This window comes from Phocoena sinus, chromosome 9 (genome assembly GCF_008692025.1).
Source record: "Phocoena sinus isolate mPhoSin1 chromosome 9, mPhoSin1.pri, whole genome shotgun sequence".
NCBI lineage: Eukaryota > Metazoa > Chordata > Mammalia > Artiodactyla > Phocoenidae > Phocoena > Phocoena sinus.
The window spans coordinates 87,352,701-87,372,179 of record NC_045771.1 but is presented as its reverse complement, the minus strand read 5'-3'; the positions used below and the strand labels follow the sequence as shown (position 1 = coordinate 87,372,179).

At 36.0% G+C, this 19,479-nt stretch overlaps 1 protein-coding gene across 2 annotated transcripts in view; it reads left to right on the top strand.

Annotated features, from left to right (window-relative positions):
- The window catches only part of RELN (reelin), a 518,443-nt gene that overhangs the window by 316,852 nt on the left and 182,112 nt on the right, over nt 1–19,479 (top strand). For both annotated transcript variants that reach the window (XM_032643899.1, XM_032643900.1), the window contains exon 12: nt 16,984–17,135. In XM_032643899.1, coding sequence (XP_032499790.1) covers nt 16,984–17,135 — 152 coding nt within the window. The remainder of the gene's footprint in view (nt 1–16,983; nt 17,136–19,479) is intronic.

Sequence of the window (19,479 nt, the reverse complement as noted above, 5' to 3'; positions counted from 1 at the left end):
ATTTGAGTCAAATTATTTGATCTCAGATCACAAGGATGCAAAAGCTGTTTGCCTTTTACATCATAAAGCTGTATGTTGATAGGCTTATTTTAAGTGGGATTTTAAAGTTTCTTTTCTTTTTCCTAAAGACACATCTGTTACTTCAGCAAGCGAGAAACTTAAATAGATACACTGTTAATTTATGTGAGCCTTTCTGAACTTTGGCTTAACCTCACAAACACATCATTTAGTTAGCAACTACCATATCTCACCCATCTGAGGCTGTCTTTGGGTGGGAGGGGGCTTTGAAGAAAAACACATTACTAGAATATGGAATTTGTATACTTGTCTTTCATCCCAAATGAAAACATTGTATGTTTTTAACTATTCAGATAACTTTTAAAAATATCTGTTTTTTTGCTGTCACCAAAGTATTCATGTTAGAGAAGCTCCACACATGTAATGAATATTAAACTATTTTTTTGAAGTGTAGTTGATTTACAATGTTGTATTAGGTTCAGGTGTACAGCAAAGTGATTCAGTTATACATATATATATATATATTCTTTTTTCAGATTCTTTTTTTTTTCTTTTTCTTTTTCCAGATTCTTTTCCATTATAGGTTATTACAAGATACTGAATATAGTTCCCTCTGCTACACAGTAGGACATTATTGTTTATCTATTCTATATATAGTATTTTTTTTAAGATTATTTTGATGTGGACCATTTTTAAAGTCTTTATTGAATTTGTTACAATATTGTTTCTGTTTTATGGTTTGGTTTTTTGGCCACAAGGCATGTGGGATCTTAGCTCCCCGACTAGGGATTGAACCCACACTCCCTGCACTGGCAGGCAAAGTCTCAACCACTGGACCACCAGGGAAGTCTCTATATATAGTATTTTGTAACTGCTAATCCCAAACTCCTAATTTATCCCTCCCCACCTTTCCCCTTTGGTAACGGTTTGTTTTCTATGTCTGTGAGTCTATTTCTGTTTTGTAAATAAGTTCATTTGTATCATTTTTTTAACTTTCACATATAAGTTATATCATATGACATTTGTCTATGACTTATTTCACATTATTATCATATGACATTTGTCTATGACTTATTTGTCTATTTGTCTATTATTTGTCTATTGTCTTATTTGTCTATTTGTCTATTATTTGTCTATTTGTCTATTATTTGTCTATTGTCTTATTTGTCTATTTGTTATCATTTGTCTATTATCACATTATCATATGACATTTGTCTATGACTTATTTCACATTATTAGTGTAATAATCTCTAGGTACATCCATGTTGCTGCAAATGGAATTATCTCATTTTTAATGGCTGTATAATTGAATATTAGACTATTGAATCAACACAGCATGCTCTAGTCTTCCCCACCTGCCCCAAATCCTTGGAAATTACAGAAAACAAGCAAATGAATCTATAATGACAACAGAGTGTGCCCTAATTGAGTCAGGAATTATGAAGTGTTGCACAAAAGAAGGAAAAAAAGTAGAGAGAGAAAGAGAGAGGAGAAAAGGATCTGATGGAAGGAGGAAACTATAACCCAAAACATATATTGAATGACACACTACAAAAGGGTCCTAGGTACTGGACACAGGAATCAGATGGGTCTCTGGAGTCCTGCTGTCGGGATTGCTAAGTAGGTGAGTCTTTGACTACACACTCTTCTGTGCAGGCATGTCTGACCCTAGGAACAGACAATGAATGTGGACACTTGGAATGGAGAAGCAGGGCAATGCCAGGAAACTGGAAACCTCCAGGACCCCTATGGTACCCCCCACCCAAGGGCACATCTGCTCCCATTGGTGGGCATTTTTACACCAAAACAAAGGAAGAATAGCAGATACAAATCTAAGCAAATGGTCTAGAATCATCAAATCTGAGGAAAATCCACTCCATTAAAAAAAATTCATCAAACTAGAGAACTAAGAGCTGAGAAAATAGAAGTAGCAGAATAAACAAATGGAGATTTTATAAGAAATATAATTGATACCCTCAGAGAGAGAAGAGAGCATACAGCAGTTGTGAAATTAAAACAGATTTTGTGAGGAAAAAATAGAGATGTGAGAAATGAAAATATATGATTGTTGAAACAAATTTAATGGATTTTTTCCCTCTGAATATGAGCATTAGCATAGCTGAAGAACAAATTAATGAGCTAGAAATTTGAGTCTTGAAATCTTTCCAAAACTTAGGGTTATTGGATGTAAGAAAAAGAAATGTAAAGTGTACAGGGGAGATTGGCACTTCTAACATTAGAAATAATAGGAATTCCAAAAGGAGGAAGGGTCAGAGGGAATATGTGGAATGAAATATTCAGAAATATAATTGAAGACAAGTTCCCAAGACTTAAAAAAGAAGAAGAAAGAAAAAGACATAGTTCCTATGAATGAAAATGTTTAGCAAGGTGGATGGAAAAATATCCAGTCCTAGACCATCAGGGAGAAACTTTAGAATGCAGAAAAAAGAGGAACTGCTAAAAGCTTCTAGATGAGATTCACTGTATGATACTTTCCTTAGTAACACTAAGCATAATTTTATAAAATGAGGCAGTTATCTTAATGTTATGAGAGAAAATTATTTGGAACATAACATTCCCCTCCAGTCAAATATCATTCAAGTATTGGGGAAAAATAAAAATTTTCAGACACACAGGGTTCAGAAAGTTTACTACTCCTGAATGCTCTCTGAAAGAATTACTAGAAGATGTATACCTGGAAATAAATCCAAGAGAAATATGATAGATTCAAGAAAGAGGAGTGAGCAAGGAAAAAAGTAAAGCTTGTAGTTCAGACTGAAAAAAGTATTGATTATTGAAAATTTTTAATAAAAAATTGGAATTAAAGCCCAGATGACCTCAATATGAGAGGTACAGAGGGAGACTGACAAGAAGAGAAGAAGAAGGGATTAAAATACTGCCAAAGTTCTTAACTTGCTTGGAGTGAGGATATAGATCTTGGATAACTCTTAATGTTAATAGAAACCTTTAAGGGTAAATATGTGTGCTAAAGAAAATAGATTAGACCAGAGGACAGACAGCAGAAGCAAGAAGAACTACAATCCTGCAGCCTGTGGAAAACAACCACATTCACAGAAAGATAGACAAGATGAAAAGGCAGAGGGCTATGTACCAGATGATAGAACAAGATAAAACCTCAGAAAAACAACTAAATGAAGTGGAGATAGGAAACCTTCCAGAAAAAGAATTCAGAGTAATGATAGTGAAGATAATCCAGGACCTTGGAAAAAGAATGGAGGCAAAGATGGAGAAGATGCAGGAATTAAAGAACAAACACCTAGAAGAATTAAAGAAGAAGCAAACACAGATGAACAATACAATAACTGAAATGAAAAATACACTGGAAGGAATCAATAGCAGAATAACTGAGGCAGAAGAACGGATAAGTGACCTGGAAGACAGAATGGTGCAATTCACTGCCATGGAACAGAATAAAGAAAAAAGAATGAAAAGAAATGAAGACAGCCTGAGAGACATCTGGGACATTAAATGCAACAGCATTCGCATTACAGGGGTCCCAGAGGAGAAGAGAGAGAGAAAGGACTGGAGAAAATATTTGAAGAGATAATAGTCAAAAACTTCCCTAACATGGGAAAGGAAATAGCCACCCAAGTCCAGGAAGCGCAGAGAGTCCCAGGCAGGATAAACCCAAGGGGAAACACACCGAGGCACATAGTAATCAAACTGACAAAATTAAAAACAAAGAAAAATTACTGAAAGCAACAAGGGAAAAATGACAAATAACATACAAGGAAACTCCCATAAGGTTAACAGCTGATTTCCCAGCAGAAACTCTACAAGCCAGAAGGGAGTGGCACGATATATTTAAAATGATGAAAGGGAAGAACCTACAAACAAGATTACTCTACCAGGCAAGGATCTCATTCAGATTTGACAGAGAAATCAAAAGCTTTACAGACAAGCAAAAGCTAACAAAATTCAGCACCACCAAACCAGCTCTACGACAAATGCTAAAGGAACTTCTCTAAGAGGGAGACAAGAGAAGAAAAGGACCTACAAAAACAAACCCATAACAATTAAGAAAATAGTAATAGGAACATACATATCGATAATTACCTTAAATGTGAATGGATTAAATGCTCCAACCCCAAAACACAGGCTTACTGAATAGATACAAAAACAAGACCATATATATATATATATATATATATATATATATATATATATATGCTGTCTACAAGAGACCCACTTCACACCTAGGGATGCATACAGACTGAAACCGAGGGGATGGAAAAAGATATTTCATGCAAATGGAACTCAAAAGAAAGCTGGAGTAGCAATACTCATATAAGATAAAAGAGACTTTAAAATAAAGAAGGTTACAAGAGACAAGGAAGGACACTACATAATGATCAAGGGATCAATCCAAGAAGAAGACATAACAATTATAAATATACATGCACCCATCATAGGAGCACCTCAATACATAAGGCAAATACGAACAGCTATAAAAGGAAATAGACAGTAACACAATAAAGGTGGGGGACTTTAACACCTCACTTACACCAAAGGACAAATCATCCAGACAGAAAACTAATAAGGAAACACAAGCTTTAAATGACACAATAGACCAGATAGATTTAACTGATGTTTATAGGACATTCCATCCGAAACCAGCAGATTACACTTTCTTCTCAAGTGCATATGGAACATTCTCCAGGATAGATCACATCTTGGGTCACAAATAAAGCTTCAGTAAATTTAAGAAAATTGGAATACCAAGCTTCTTTTCTGACCACAATGCTATGAGATTAGAAATCAGTTACAGGGGAAAAATGTAAAAAACACAAACACATGGAGGCTAAACAATACATTAGTAAATAACCAAGAGATCACTGAAGAAATCAAAGAGGAAATCAAAAAATACCTACAGACAGATTACAATGAAAACACGACAATGCAAAACCTATGGGATGCAGCAAAAGCAGTTCTAAGAGGGAAGTTGATAGCAATAGAAGCCTACGTTAAGAAACAAGAAACATCTCAAATAAACAATCTAACATCACACCTAAAGGAACTAGAGAAAGAAGAACAAACAAAACCCAAAGTTAGCAGAAGGAAAGAAATCATAAAGATCAGAGCAAAAATAAGTGAAATAGAAACAAAGAAAATAATAGCAGAGCTCAATAAAACTAAAAGCTGGTTCTTTGAGAAGATAAACAAAATTGATAAACCGTTAGCCAGGTCATCAAGAAAAAGATGGAGGGGACTCAAATCAATAAAATTAGAAATGAAAATGAGAAGTTACAACAGACACCGCAGAAATACAAAGCATTCTAAGAAACTACTATAAGGAACTCTAGCCAATAAAATGGACAACGTGGAAGAAACGGACAAATCTTTAGTAAGGTATACGCTTCCAAGACTGAAACAGGAAGAAATAGAAAATATGAACAGACCAGTCACAAGTAATGAAATTGAAACTGTGATTAAAATTCGTCCAACAAACAAAAGTCCAAGACCAGATGGCTTCACAGGTGAATTCTATCAAACATTTTAGAGAAGAGCTAACACTCACCCTTCTCAAACTCTTCCAAAAAAGTTGCAGAGGAAGGAACACTCCCAAACATTCTATGAAGCCACCATCACCCTGATACCAAAACCAGACAAAGATGCTATAAAAAAAGAAAATTACAGACCCCTATCACTGATGAATATAGATGCAGAAATCCTCAACAGAATACTAGCAAACAAAATCCAACAACACATTAAAAGGATCATACACTATGATCAAGTGGGATTTATCCCAGGGATGCAAGGATTCTTCAATATACACAAATCAATCAATGTGATACACCATATTAACAAATTGAAGAATAAAAACCATATGATCATCTCAATAGATGCAGAAAAAGCTTTTGACAAAATTCAACACCCATTTATGATAAAAATTCTCCAGAAAGTGGGCATAGGAGGAACCTACCTCAACATAATAAAGGCCATATGTGACAAACCCACAGCAAACATCATTCTCAATGGTGAAAAACTGAAAGCATTTCCTGTAAGGTCAGGAACAAGACAAGGATGTCCACTCTCACCACTATTATTCAACATAGTTTTGGAGGTCCTAGCCACGACAATCAGAGAAGACAAAGAAATAAAAGGAATACATACTGGAAAAGAAGAAGTAAAATTGTCACTGTTTGCAGATGACATGATACTATACATAGAGAATCGTAAAGATGCCACCAGAAAACTACTAGAGCTAATCAATGAATTTGGTAAAGTTTCAGGATACAAAATTAATGCACAGAAATCTCTTGCATTCCTATACACTAAAGATGAAAAACCTGAAAGAGAAATGAAGGAAACACTCCCATTTACCACTGCAACAAAAAGAATAAAATACCTAGGAATAAACCTACCAAGGGAGACAAAAGACCTCTACTCAGAAAAGTATAAGACACTGATGAAAGAAATCAAAGATGAAACAAACAGATGGAGAGATATACCATGTTCTTGGATTGGAATAATCAACATTGTGAAAATGACTATACTAGGCAGAGCAATGTCCCTATCAAATTACCAGTGGCATTTTTCACAGAACTAGAACAAAAAAATCTTAAAATTTGTATGGAGACACAAAAGACCCCGAATAGCCAAAGCAGTCTTGAGGGAAAAAAACGAAGGTGGAGGAATCAGACTCCCTGACATCAGGCTATACTGCAAAGCTACAGTAATCAAGACAATATGGTACTGGCACAGAAACAGAAATATGGATCAATGGAACAGGATAGAAAGCCCAGAGATAAACCCACGCATCTATGGTCAGCTAATCTGTGACAAAGGAGGCAAGGATATACAATGGAGAAAAGACAGTCTCTTCAATAAGTGGTGCTGGGAAAACTGGACAACTACATGTAAAAGAATGAAATTAAAACACTTCCTAACACCATACATAAAAATAAACTCAAAATGGATTAGAGACCTAAATGTAAGACCGGACACTATAAAACTCTTAGAGGAAAACATAGAAAGAACACTCTTTGACATAAATCACAGCAAATCTGTTTTGATCCACCTCCTAGAGTAATGGAAATAAAAACAAAAAAAAAAATAAATGGGACCTAATGAAACTTAAAACTTTTGCAAAACAAAGGAAACTATAAACAAGATGAAAAGATAACCCTCAGAATGGGAGAAAATATTTGCAAATGAATCAACGGAGAAAGGGTTAAACTCCAAATCATATAAACAGCTCTTGCAGCTCAATATTAAAAAAACAAGCAACCCAATCCAAAAATGGGCAGAAGACCTAAATAGACTTCTCTCCAAAGAAGACATACAGATGGCTATGAAGCACATGAAAAGCTGCTCAACATCACTAATTATTAGAGAAATGCAAATCAAAACTACAATGAGGTATGACCTCACACCAGTTAGAATGGGCATCATCAGAAAATCTACAAAGAACAAATGCTGGAGAGGGTGTGGAATAAAGGGAACCCTCTTACACTGTTGGTATGAATGTAAATTGGTACAGCCACTATGGAGAACAGTATGGAGGTTCCTTAAAAAAATAAAAATAGCATTACCATGTGACCCAGCAATCCCACTACTGTGCATATACCTAGAGACAACCATAATTCAAAAAGACACATGCACCCCAATGTTCTTTGCAGCACTATTTAGAATAGCCAGGTCATGGAAGCAACTAAATGCCCGTTGACAGATGCATGGATAAAGAAGATGTGGTACATGTATACAATGGAATATTACTCAGCCATAAAAAGGAATGAAATTGGGTCATTTGTAGAGACATGGATGGTATGACAGTAGAGACTGTCATACAGAGTGAAGTAAGTCAGAAAGAGAAAAACAAATATCATATTTTAACACATATATGTGGAACCTTGAAAAATGGTACAGATGAACTGGTTTGCAGGGCAGAAATAGAGACACAGATGTAGAGAACAAATGTATGGACACCAAGGGGGGAAAGTGTTTGTGTCATGAATTGGGAGATTGGGATTAACATATGTACACTAACATGTATAAAATGGATAACTAATAAGAACCTGCTGTATAAAAAAATAAGTTAAATAGAATATAAAAATTAAAAAAAAAAAGAAATTTGCAATTTATAGGCTACATAACTTCTAAAGCATTAGGTTAACATAAAACAAAGAGTACTTAGTCCAACAAATGCCAGGAAAGTGACAAAAAATAAACAATAAAAAACAGGGTAAATAGAAAACAGAAAACAATTTGGCAGGAACATATCAGTACACAATAAATTTGAGTGAGATACATTCATTTATTAAGTGAGGTTTTCACAGTAGGTTTTTTAAAAATCAGCTATATGTTTGCTATTTATGAGAGACTCAAACTAGAACAACACAAGAAGTTGAAAGTCAAAGACGAGAAACTAATATACCAGATAAATGCAGCAAAAGAAGCAAGGAGGCATATTAATTTCAGATATTCAAATCCGATAAAGTAGAATTCAGATTTAAGCATTTAAAGGGCTAAAAAGAAGTATTTTTGTGTGTGTGGCTTTTTTTTTTACATCTTTATTAGATTATTATTGCTTTACAATGTTGTGTTAGTTTCTGCTGTACAACACAGTGCATCAGCTGTCTGTATACCTATATCCCCTCCCTCTTGGGCCTCCCTTCCACCCTCCCCATCTCACCCCTCTAGGTCATCACAAAGCACCGAGGTGATTTCACTGTGCTATACAGCAGCTTCCCACTAACTATTTTACACATAGTAGTGTATATATGTCAGTGCTACTCTCTCAATTCGTCCCACCCTCCCCTTACCCCACTGTGTCCACAAGTCTGTTCTCTACATCTGTGTCAGTATTCCTGCCTTGCCACTAGGTTCATCAGTACCATTTTTCTAGATTCCATATACATGCATTAATATACGGTGTTTGTTTTTTTCTTTCTGACTTACTTCACTCTGTATGACAGACTCTATGTCCATCCACATCACCACAAATGACTCAATTTCCTATGCAACAGTATATGAAGAACACTTTGCACAATGCATGACATATAATAAGCAATCAGAAGACTTAAAAATTGGTTGTTATTCCAACTATGCTTACTATCGGTAACGGGATATGACCAAAGTGGTACTCAAAGAAAAATTATATTCATAGTAACTAATAAGATATGAAAGAAACACAAAGTTGAATAGTCCAGTGAAACCTACATTGGATTCTCTAAATAAACCAATGAAATGTCATTTTTAAAAAGACAGTATTAGTTAAAATGATAATTGGATATATTTTAAAACCACGGAAGTGCTAAAGTGGATCAGAGTAAACTTGTTGCAAGCTGTTAAAAGACTTCTTGGGCTTCCCTGGTGGCGCAGTGGTTGAGAGTCCGCCTGCCGCTGTGGGGGACACGGGTTCGTGCCCCAGTCCGGGAGGATCCCGCGTGCCGCGGAGCGGCTGGGCCCGTGGGCCGTGGCTGCTGGGCCTGCGCGTCCGGAGCCTGTTGCTCCGCAGCGGGGGAGGCCACAACAGTGGGAGGCCCGCGTACCGCAAAAAAAAAAAGACTTCTTACTTGTTCCGGTTTGCTTTTGATGTGGGTTCTAAAATTACTTTCTGTTTACACAGCTTGTTTTTCTGTTTTGAAACATAGTAAATTTTCAAATAATAAAAGAATAAGTTCATATGATTAGGTATGCTAAAATTGTTCTGGAATTCCTTCATAGAAATTTTAAACCCTTCTTTAATTTGCAGCATGTGTACATCTTTGTTTTGGCACTGCCATTCTTGAGTTCGTTAATAACCCCTTCCCCTCTCCAAACCAGCTGTCCATGTGAGCATCCAGAATACAGCAACTCACTCCCTCTTCAAGAGAGGACACTCTTTACTAAAGTCACAGAAAGAAGAGAGTGAAATCTGAATCCTCCCAAAGTGATTTAATTCCTCACAGCTTGGCATAACACTAGCCCGTGATAGGATTTTTCTGTAGAAGGCTTTAGAGGAGGCTGCTGGCACTGAAATGTTCAGATGCCCACTTCTTCAGCATGTTTCATTTTCTATAGTCTTTCCTCAGTAGTTCACCTGCTGCACACTGACCACAAGGCAGTCCTGAATATGTAGGAGTGTATACGAAGGAAAAGCAGAACTCTGACCCCTCACAAAACATAGCTCAGGGTTATCTAGAACATATTCAGGAGCATTAGGAAATTGAGAATTTATTCCTCAGCCCCATAAAGTATGCTAAGTAGTATAATTATTTAGCTTTGTATTTTGAAATATGACAATGACATAATGACTAGTTTGGCATATATGTAATAAAATATTATGTGACACATTTATAAAGAGTTAATAGTAACCTGGAAAATGTGTATATTACTAATGTAAATGAAAAAGGGCAAAATACAAAACCATCTGTATAATATTATCATGACCGCTTGGAAATATACATATAAAATATTAGAAATAAATATAGTAAAATATAAATTGTTCTTGTCTCTGGGGTAGTATGGTTATGGGTGATTTTTTTCTTCTACTCTTTCTATTTTCCAATAATGAGAATATTGCTATCATACTAGAAAACAAATAGATGGAATACCCAGAATTCTCCCACGTACCAGCAAGATGTACCAGAATTCTCCCACGTACCAGCAAAAGATGCCAGAGGACAAACAGGACTTATCAAATGGTCAGAGAGATTAGTCTCTGGACTGCTGACCTGACTATTTCCAGTTCTCTCCAACCTCCGGTCCTAACAATCCTGCTCTGCTACCGTCACACCCTATTAACTGCTTTATAAATTTGTTCTGAAGAAGCTCTTTCAAGAAATATATTTTAAAACAGCTCATGTAAGATTATAGAAAAAAATTTGAGCACAGATAATGTTTTCCTCAGGTCAGCCATGACTTAATCTCTGATAGGTGATTTATTATAAAGAGACCAAAATACAAGTATTAGTTATGTTTTTTAATGGCATTGCTTAGAAAAGAGGGTCAGTCCTGAAACTGACTCAAAATGCCTTTCTTAAATTTCAATGCTATCCACTGGAATAAAACCAAGGAAAAAGCAATATAAACTCAATAAAACAAATTTATATTGGCTTCCTTGTTCTGAGGAGATAGTTCCAAAGAATGTTACATATACCTTGAAAACCAAAACTGCATATAGACCAACAAAAACAATCTCCATTATAGCCCCTTCAATGTCAGTTGATGCTTTTATTAAAAATTGGCTTTAAAATTACATAGAACTCTTCAGAACAGTTTGAGCATCTTCTTGCTATTTTCTACAGTTCTTCCCTCTATCCTACCCAGAAGAATTATGTTACCTCTGGCATTTTATTTAAGCTTCTAATTCAGGGTAAGTGAATTTAAGATAGACTGACAGACTGAGTTAACACTGTATTAAGTGGGTCTTTTTTTTTTTTTACAGGCATGTTCATTACTATTAAAGTAAAACCCACTTGACCATTTAGATCACATAAGTAATAAATTTAAGCACCCCGATAGATTTGTAGCCAAAATCTTAAACTGTACAAAAAACCCACGGATAGAAAGTACAGTTTTTCTTTCAGCTAAGCATCCCCTTGCTTAAATTGTTTAAGCAATTACCCTTTGCATATTGTACTACAACATTGTCTAAGATTGCTGCTCTGCTAATTCTAGTGTGAAAAAAATAAAAATACTCATAATTTAGAAGTTCATTTGAATTGCCACTTTCGCTTATTTTAAAACAAAAATAGTACTACATTTTACAGGGGGAGAAAAGGAAACTAACACTTATTGAAACTGTAATACACCAGGCAGTACATCATTTTCTCTAAACATCCTCAGTCTAGGTCATATTTCTGTCTTATTGGTGAGAAAGCTGAGTGCTTTCTACCATTCTGAAGCCAATATTCTTTATTAATGTTATTCCAGCAAGAGTGTAAATAAATACAATGCATGTAATAAAAACCTAAAGCAAAATTGAATTTGAGTGAAATATAGGGGAACCGATTGAAGAAAAGAATTTTTGAAATGCACAGCATGCAGGAAAGCCTTCAAATAGAGCTTATCCTTTACCTTCACCTAAGCTGTCATGCTGGAGGAAAAACCTATAAATGCAGTGAAGGTGGAGAAGCCTTTAGTCAAAATGACCTCACAGGACTCATGCTAGAGATAAACCTCATGAATATAAAGGAATGTGGAGGGTCTTTTCCTATGGCACATCCCATATTAAATATCAGAGAATTCATCCCAAATAGAGAGAGACCTTATGGATATAATGAACTTATTCAACTTCAGAGAATATCTAGTAGATAAAAAAAACCTTATGAATTTGGTAAATGTAGGATCTTAATAGCCAGGCTCTATTCTATATCTTAGTTCAAACCTAAAGTCACCAACTTTAGGTGGTTTAATATGTTCTGGGAAATAAAATTTTAAAATTTTGGCTTCCCTGGTGGCGCAGTGGTTGAGAGTCCGCCTGTCAATGCATGGGACACGGGTTCGTGCCCTGGTCCGGGAGGATCCCACATGCTGCGGAGCGGCTGGGCCCGTGAGCCATGGCCGCTGAGCCTGCGCGTCCGGAGCCTGTGCTCCGCAGCGGAGAGGCCACAACAGTGAGAGGCCCGCGTACCGCAAAAAAATAAATAAATTTTCATAGATAATGTGAAATGTTCCACTACCCTTTAGAGCCTTTTATGCCAATATTTGTAGGGAAAAAAGTGATTAAAATGTAAGACCTCTATTGCCTATGTTCATATTCTTAGTAATTTCATCAACCTATGATGAGATCATTTAAGTTTTCATTCTGAATTATAAATTGAATACCTTTCTTTTTTCTGAAAATGATTTTCCTTTTGCAAAAAAAAAAATGTGTAAAGTAAAAACTAAAAGTCCTCCAATGCTAATCCCACTCCACACTGTTGAAATGTAGGCATATATTCTGGCATATATCATTCAGAAATTTTGCTGGCTATACAAAAAAAAAACACTAGAGTCACATTTCCCTTACTATACTCAACTTGATATTTTATTTTATTTTTTTATAAATTTATTTATTTTTGACTGCGTTGTATCTTCGTTGCTGCACACGGGCTTTCTCTAGTTGTGGCGAGCAGGGGCTACTCTTTGTTGCGGTGCACAGGCTTCTCATTGCGGTGGCTTCTCTTGCTGTGGAGCACAGGCTCTAGGCGCGCGGGCTTTGGTAGTTGTGGCTCGCGTGCTGTACTAAGCGTAGGCTCAGTAGTTGTGGTGCACGGGCTTAGTTGCTCCGCGGCATGTGGGATCTTCGCGGACCAGGGCTCGAACCTGTGTCCCCTGCATTGGCAGGTGGATTCTTAACCACTGCGCCACCAGGGAAGTCCCACAACTTGTTTTTTTAAAACTTAACAATATATTATGAATGTCTCTTCTGCCAGTAAATATATATCATTATTTCAGAAAGGCACCATACCAGTTTATCTAACTAAACCTCTATTGATAGACAAAGAATATTATAATAAAATTTTGTATACTTGTTAAAGTATTTCTGAAAGAGATATTTCTAAAAGAAAATTAGAGAATCAGGCATGTATGTGTACATATACTTATATATGTGTGTATGTAATTTCATTTTGATAGTTACTGCCAGATTGCCCTTCAAAGAATATGTGTCATTCTTTTTTTAAGCTTGTGAAGAAAATATTCTTAATTTCAGCTTTATTGAGATACAATTGACATATAAAGTTGTAAGATATTTAAAGTGTACATTGTGGTGATTTGATATACATACACATTGTAAAAGGAGTCCCTCCATCTAGTTAACATATCCATCACCTCACATATTTATCTGTTTTTGTTTGTTTGTTTGGGGGTTTTTTGGTGAGAACATTTAAGTTTTACTCTCTCATATCATTCTTTTTTAAAAATTTTTATTGGAGTATAGTTGACTTACAATGTTGTGTTAGTTTCAGGTGTACAGCAATGTGAATCGGTTATACGTATACTCTCATATCATTCTTAAAACTATTAAAGTATAAGCTAATGCAAACATAATTAATTTTATTCTCAAAGCATTCCAAAGCAGCTGATAGGGAGGATCATCAGCTTTCCAGCTAAGAAATGTCTTTAAATTATTTTTGCTTACAAAAAGAACTCTCTTTTTGACACAGAAAGTAGAAGGACATACTTTAAAATATAAATTAAATATTATTGTGACCTTTCTACCTCTAAGGAATGAAGTTGCCTGAAGGCATTTTATTGATTATTAAACTTTTTTTGTGTGTTCCAACTTCGCCCCACTCTATTATAAATAATAGATACCAATGTATTTATAATAAATAATGTAAGGGATCTTTTTTTAGAATTAGCCATCAAAGATAAATATAAATTGCTCTGTTGCAGAGAGTTCTCCCCTCTAGCAGACATTCCTTCAGATGCAGTTCACAAAGAACCACATTTCCTTGGAGGAAACATAATTTAAACCATAGAAAAGTAACATTCCTTTTCAGGGAAATTGTGGTGCCATCCAAGATATTGCCAAAACTATAGAGCTCTTTAAATACCACTGCTGGCCACAAAGATTTGGTCGTGCTATAATTTTACTTCATGTAATTATTATATTAAGAGAGAGTCAGAGACCATGACATTTTTGTAATTGGAAAAGACCATAACTTTGCAACCTTACAGAGAGGGATTCTGAAGTCCAGGCAGGTGAAAGGGCATCTCTGAGGTCCCTCAGTAGTTGATGCAGCTCTGGGATCCCCTCAAGGATACTTTGCCTCCAACTAAGCTCGAGCCAGTGTTTATACAAATTCACGAAGAATGAGCTTGTGCTACAAGAAGCTCCTACTGAATTTTTAATAAATGCAAGATAATTTATTTAAAGCAATGAGACTTCTACAAAATGATTTTCAGATTTCTCTCTGCTTTTTTCTCTTCAGAGCCAACTAAATCAAGCCTTTGATTTTAAATATTTGGGTTTCTAAAGAAAATAACCTCACTTTTATTATCTTCCAACCGTTACAGTGGGATAAATAAAGACTGGAGTAAAATTGAATATGTTGGACTTTAAAATAAAGATTAAAAAGAAATGTATAGCCCGGATCATATCTCATATAGCCCTCTCAGTGGTAGAAGTCAATGAAAATAATTTCTTTAGATTAATCTAAAAGAGTTAATCATTTACAACTAATGAGAGAAAAAGACTACTAATCTCATTTCTCACTTGAATAAAACGTTCTTTCAGTCCATGACAATCTGATCTTTTCCAATTTAATTTTTCATTTTAAAAATACCCTAAAGCAGATGGATGCCTAAAAGGAGTCATCATATGCATCATTTATAACCTTAACTTGCTTTATGGAGCAGTAGGCTGAGTGGCTTTATTGGGATAAATGGAGCAGGTGAAAGACCAATGAACCAGTGTGAAATTTTCTTGTATGAGTCGAGAGAGGTTCCTGATATTTACAGTGGTCCAGTACTATTAAGAGCTGCTTCTCCTTGAATAGCTGATTCACTTCATTGTACAGCAGAAACTAACACAACATTGTAAAGCAATTTTACTCCAATTAAAGAAAAAAGAAAAGAAATGATAAATCTGAAAGACTGTAACACAAGGAGAGTATCTGCAATAAAAAGTTTTTTGAAAGAAGAAAAGGAAAAAGAGCTGCTTCTCCTTGAATGATTGATAATAATTTTTTTTTTTTTTTGCGGTATGCGGGACTCTCACTCTTGTGGCCTCTCCCGTTGCAGAGCACAGGCTCCGGACACGCAGGCTGAGCGGCCATGGCTCATGGGCCCAGCCGCTCCACGGCATGTGGGATATTCCTGGACCGGGGCATGAACCCGTGTCCCCTGCATCGGCAGGCGGACTCTCAACCACTGCGCCACCAGGGAAGCCCGATAATAATCTTTTAAAAGACAAAAAATTAAGCATTTCCTAAACATCTTGGTCTCAACCAGTTCAACATAATTGTCCTGGCACAGTGTCCTCTTTAGAACTGTAACTACTAAAATAACAGTGAACTAAGAAACAGAAGATCTCAATTTAAAACCAAACAGGCAGTCAGCCTTAGGCAAGCCACTTACCTCTGTGTGTCCCAGTTTCCTCTGTCTGTAAGCAAGTTAGTTGTGTGAAAAGTGGTGGCCAAATTAGACATGAGCAGAGATAAATACTAAGGAGATATAAGAGTTTTTATATATTAGATATTTTTATTTTCCTACATATTCAAATACCTATTTGACAGTTTAAATCCCGTCCCCTTTTTGAAAACTTGCTAGATTCTTTCCAGCTTGTATGACTTTTCATCCTATGATTATTTTTTAATGTGAAAAACAGCATACAAGTATTTATGATACTATGGCACTATCTTTTATGATTTCCTTTTTCCTTAGTTCAAATTTGATTCCCCACCTCAACTGTAAGTGCTTTGAGAATAAAGGCTATCTTGTAGTAGACAAACTATACGTAGTATTGATTAAACTTATCCTCTACAGAAAAACTGTAATTGTGAATGGAATGTGTTTTAAACTTTGTTCATTACCCACGATCTGTAGTACCCCATCTTATTCTTTTTAATTTTTAAATTTTTTGCTGCATTGGGTCTTCACTAATGCTCAGGCTTTCTCTAGTTGTGGGAAGTGGGGGCAATTCTTCATTGCAGTGCGTGGGCCTCTCATTGCAGTGGCTTCTCTTGTTGCGAAGCATGGGCTCTAGGCATACGGACTTCAGTAGTTGTGGCACACAGGCTCAGTAGTTGAGGCTCGTGGGCTCTAGAGCACAGGCTCAGTAGTCGCGGTGCACAGGCTTAGTTGCTCTGCGGCATGTGGGATCTTCCTGGACCAGGGATCGAACCCATGTCCCCTGCATTGGCAGGCGGATTCTCAACCACAACACCACCAGGGAAGTGCCTGTAGTACCACATCTTTATTTCAGAATTATTCATTACTAAGTATATGTTCCTCATTAAAAATAAAATGTTATACGCTATAAAGTTGCGACTTACTATTTTAACTCTTAGTGATTGTCATTTTTTAAAGGTGGGACATCTTGGGAGCTGTCATTGGTACAGAATGTGGAACAATAGAATCAGGTTTATCAATGGTCTTCCTCAAAGATGGAGAGAGGAAAATATGCACTCCTTACCTGGACACAACTGGTTACGGGAACCTGAGGTTTTACTTTGTTATGGGTAGGTACATTTTGAACAAATTTTATTGACCTAGGGCAAATTCTAGATGAGCACCTATTCCTGAGGAAGTAAGATTGTTTGTTGTCTACAATATAAAATTAAAATTCATGAACTATGAGTTCTACTGGTTGAGCAAAAGTCTGTGGTGCTCACACCTGCCTCACACCAGCCTTGCTGGAACCATCCTGTGCAAGAGCTAGTCTTGTTCTTGCATGACTAGGCCTAAAGACAAAATGCCTTTAGACCTTCCTTCCACCTTTCCTGCAGTGGTTATAGCTGAAAAGACAACAAGAGAGAAGCTAAGAACAAAGTAACTCCTTTGTCTGAAGCCTCTAGCCTCCCCAAAATACAATTATCAAGGTGAATCATTTGTTTTCATGGATATCTCATCATTGCATAACTCTTTCTTTGTAGGAAGCTAAGAAAGAAACAGATTTATTATACTTTTTAATGCTTTAATACTATTCTGTACTTTCTAATATGTTGGTAAACACATAAAGGAAAAAAGTGCTTATAAGATGTTATTTTTCTTCAGATGACTGCAGAGCAAATAAATAGTTAAAAGTTTAGAAAAATACCCAAGGAGGAATTAGGGGGTTGAAATGGGTGTCCTCTGAAATTTATCATTTTCGTCAGCAAGAGCCACAGTTACATACTCTTTCACTGGATGTCATTCCAGAAATGTGAGTAGGTGTCACATGCCTTTTTGTTAAATGACTGGAAAAGCACAGGCAACACCTGGTAGTGAAACAGGAAATAAACACTGTCCACCTTTGACCTTACTAGCAAAGATGTCGATTCATCAGGACAAACAGACCTTCCAAGTCTAGGCTTCTGCAGTGCCTATTATTTTTCTCACATTCCTCACCTCCTACAGCTCAGAGTGGCAAAGCAAACTTCAGATTGTATCATGCTCTCAAATACATTGCCTGTGTGATGCTACCTCATTTCCAATAATGATCTGTTTGGTAACAGGGAAGTTGTGGATATAAAATATAATAATATAATCTTCCTGGCATAAGGATATCCTCACCTTAACTCTGAAATGAGTTGTATATTTAAAGACCCAGACCTCAATTCCTTTAAATAATTAGAACTCAAACTGGCTCTCATTTTATTAAGAGTGATTCCTGGGAAACTTTAAGAACTGCCGTCACCCCCTGGCAAATTGTAATAAACATTTAATATGGCTGTCTAATTTAAGTATTTTCCCTTTTTTTCATTTTTCACAAAATATATTTGAATTCTTCATTTTTTAGTAGTAAATTACGGTAAATCAAACCATTCGATGCCTTTATGTAAGAGATTGTCATCTCTATATGAGATTAAGTCATCTTTAATTCTTTCTAGAACAAAGCAGATTATTAATGAATCAATTAAAATTATATTGACTCTGAGGAAAACATTCACTTGAATAGACCCAAAGTACCTTATCCCAAATAAAAGCATCTCCATTCGATTAAAAAAATTAATGAGTTCCTATTGAATGTAGAGCACTGAGCTAGCATATATAGAGACTACAACTGGGGAAAATAATGATACCTAAATCACAGAGTTACTGATCAATGAGTTAATACATGCAAAGCCTTCAAAATGGTGTCTAATAAATACTTAAGACTCAATATATCTTTGGTTTTTTATGTATAAAAATTACTTAAGAGCCCTTGCCCACAAGTAACACTTAACTATAAAAGAGATTGCAGTTTGGCTGTAATGGAATGAAAATGTTATGGAAGTGCAGAGGAAACTCTGGGTATTGTAGTGGAGGGATTAGGGTAGAGTTTCACAAAGGAGATGGTATTTGAACTAGACTTGAAGGTTCAAACTAAGGCAGCATTTTGAGAAAAATCACAAGTAGAAAGGTATATGACATGTTTGGGGCTGGGTGATTTTCCCAGTATAGTTGAAAGGAAAGACATAAACTGGAACTAGAAAAGTGAACTGAAGCCAGAGTAGTGAGTGACTTTCTTTAACATCATACTGAGGAATTTGGATTCTCCTACTCTAGGCAACATGGAGCCCTCAGATGATTTCTGTCAGTTCTATAATATATTCTCATCTTTCTTTTAGAAAGATAATTCTGGCATAGTGTGAAGGAAAGACTGAAATAATCAGAAATTAGAGGATAGAAGACCAGGTAGGATAGGGTTGACGGATTTAGTGAGTGGTGGGGGAGACTTATTTAAATTTAAATTTCAGATAAACAGCGAATAATTTTTTGTATAAGTATTGGTCATGCAATGTATTTTAGCTGGCAACCCTAAATTAGGGAAGCTATTGCACTGGTCTAAGCAACAAAGGAAGTATGGCAATGATGGTGGCAATAATGTGCAGGAGGGGACAG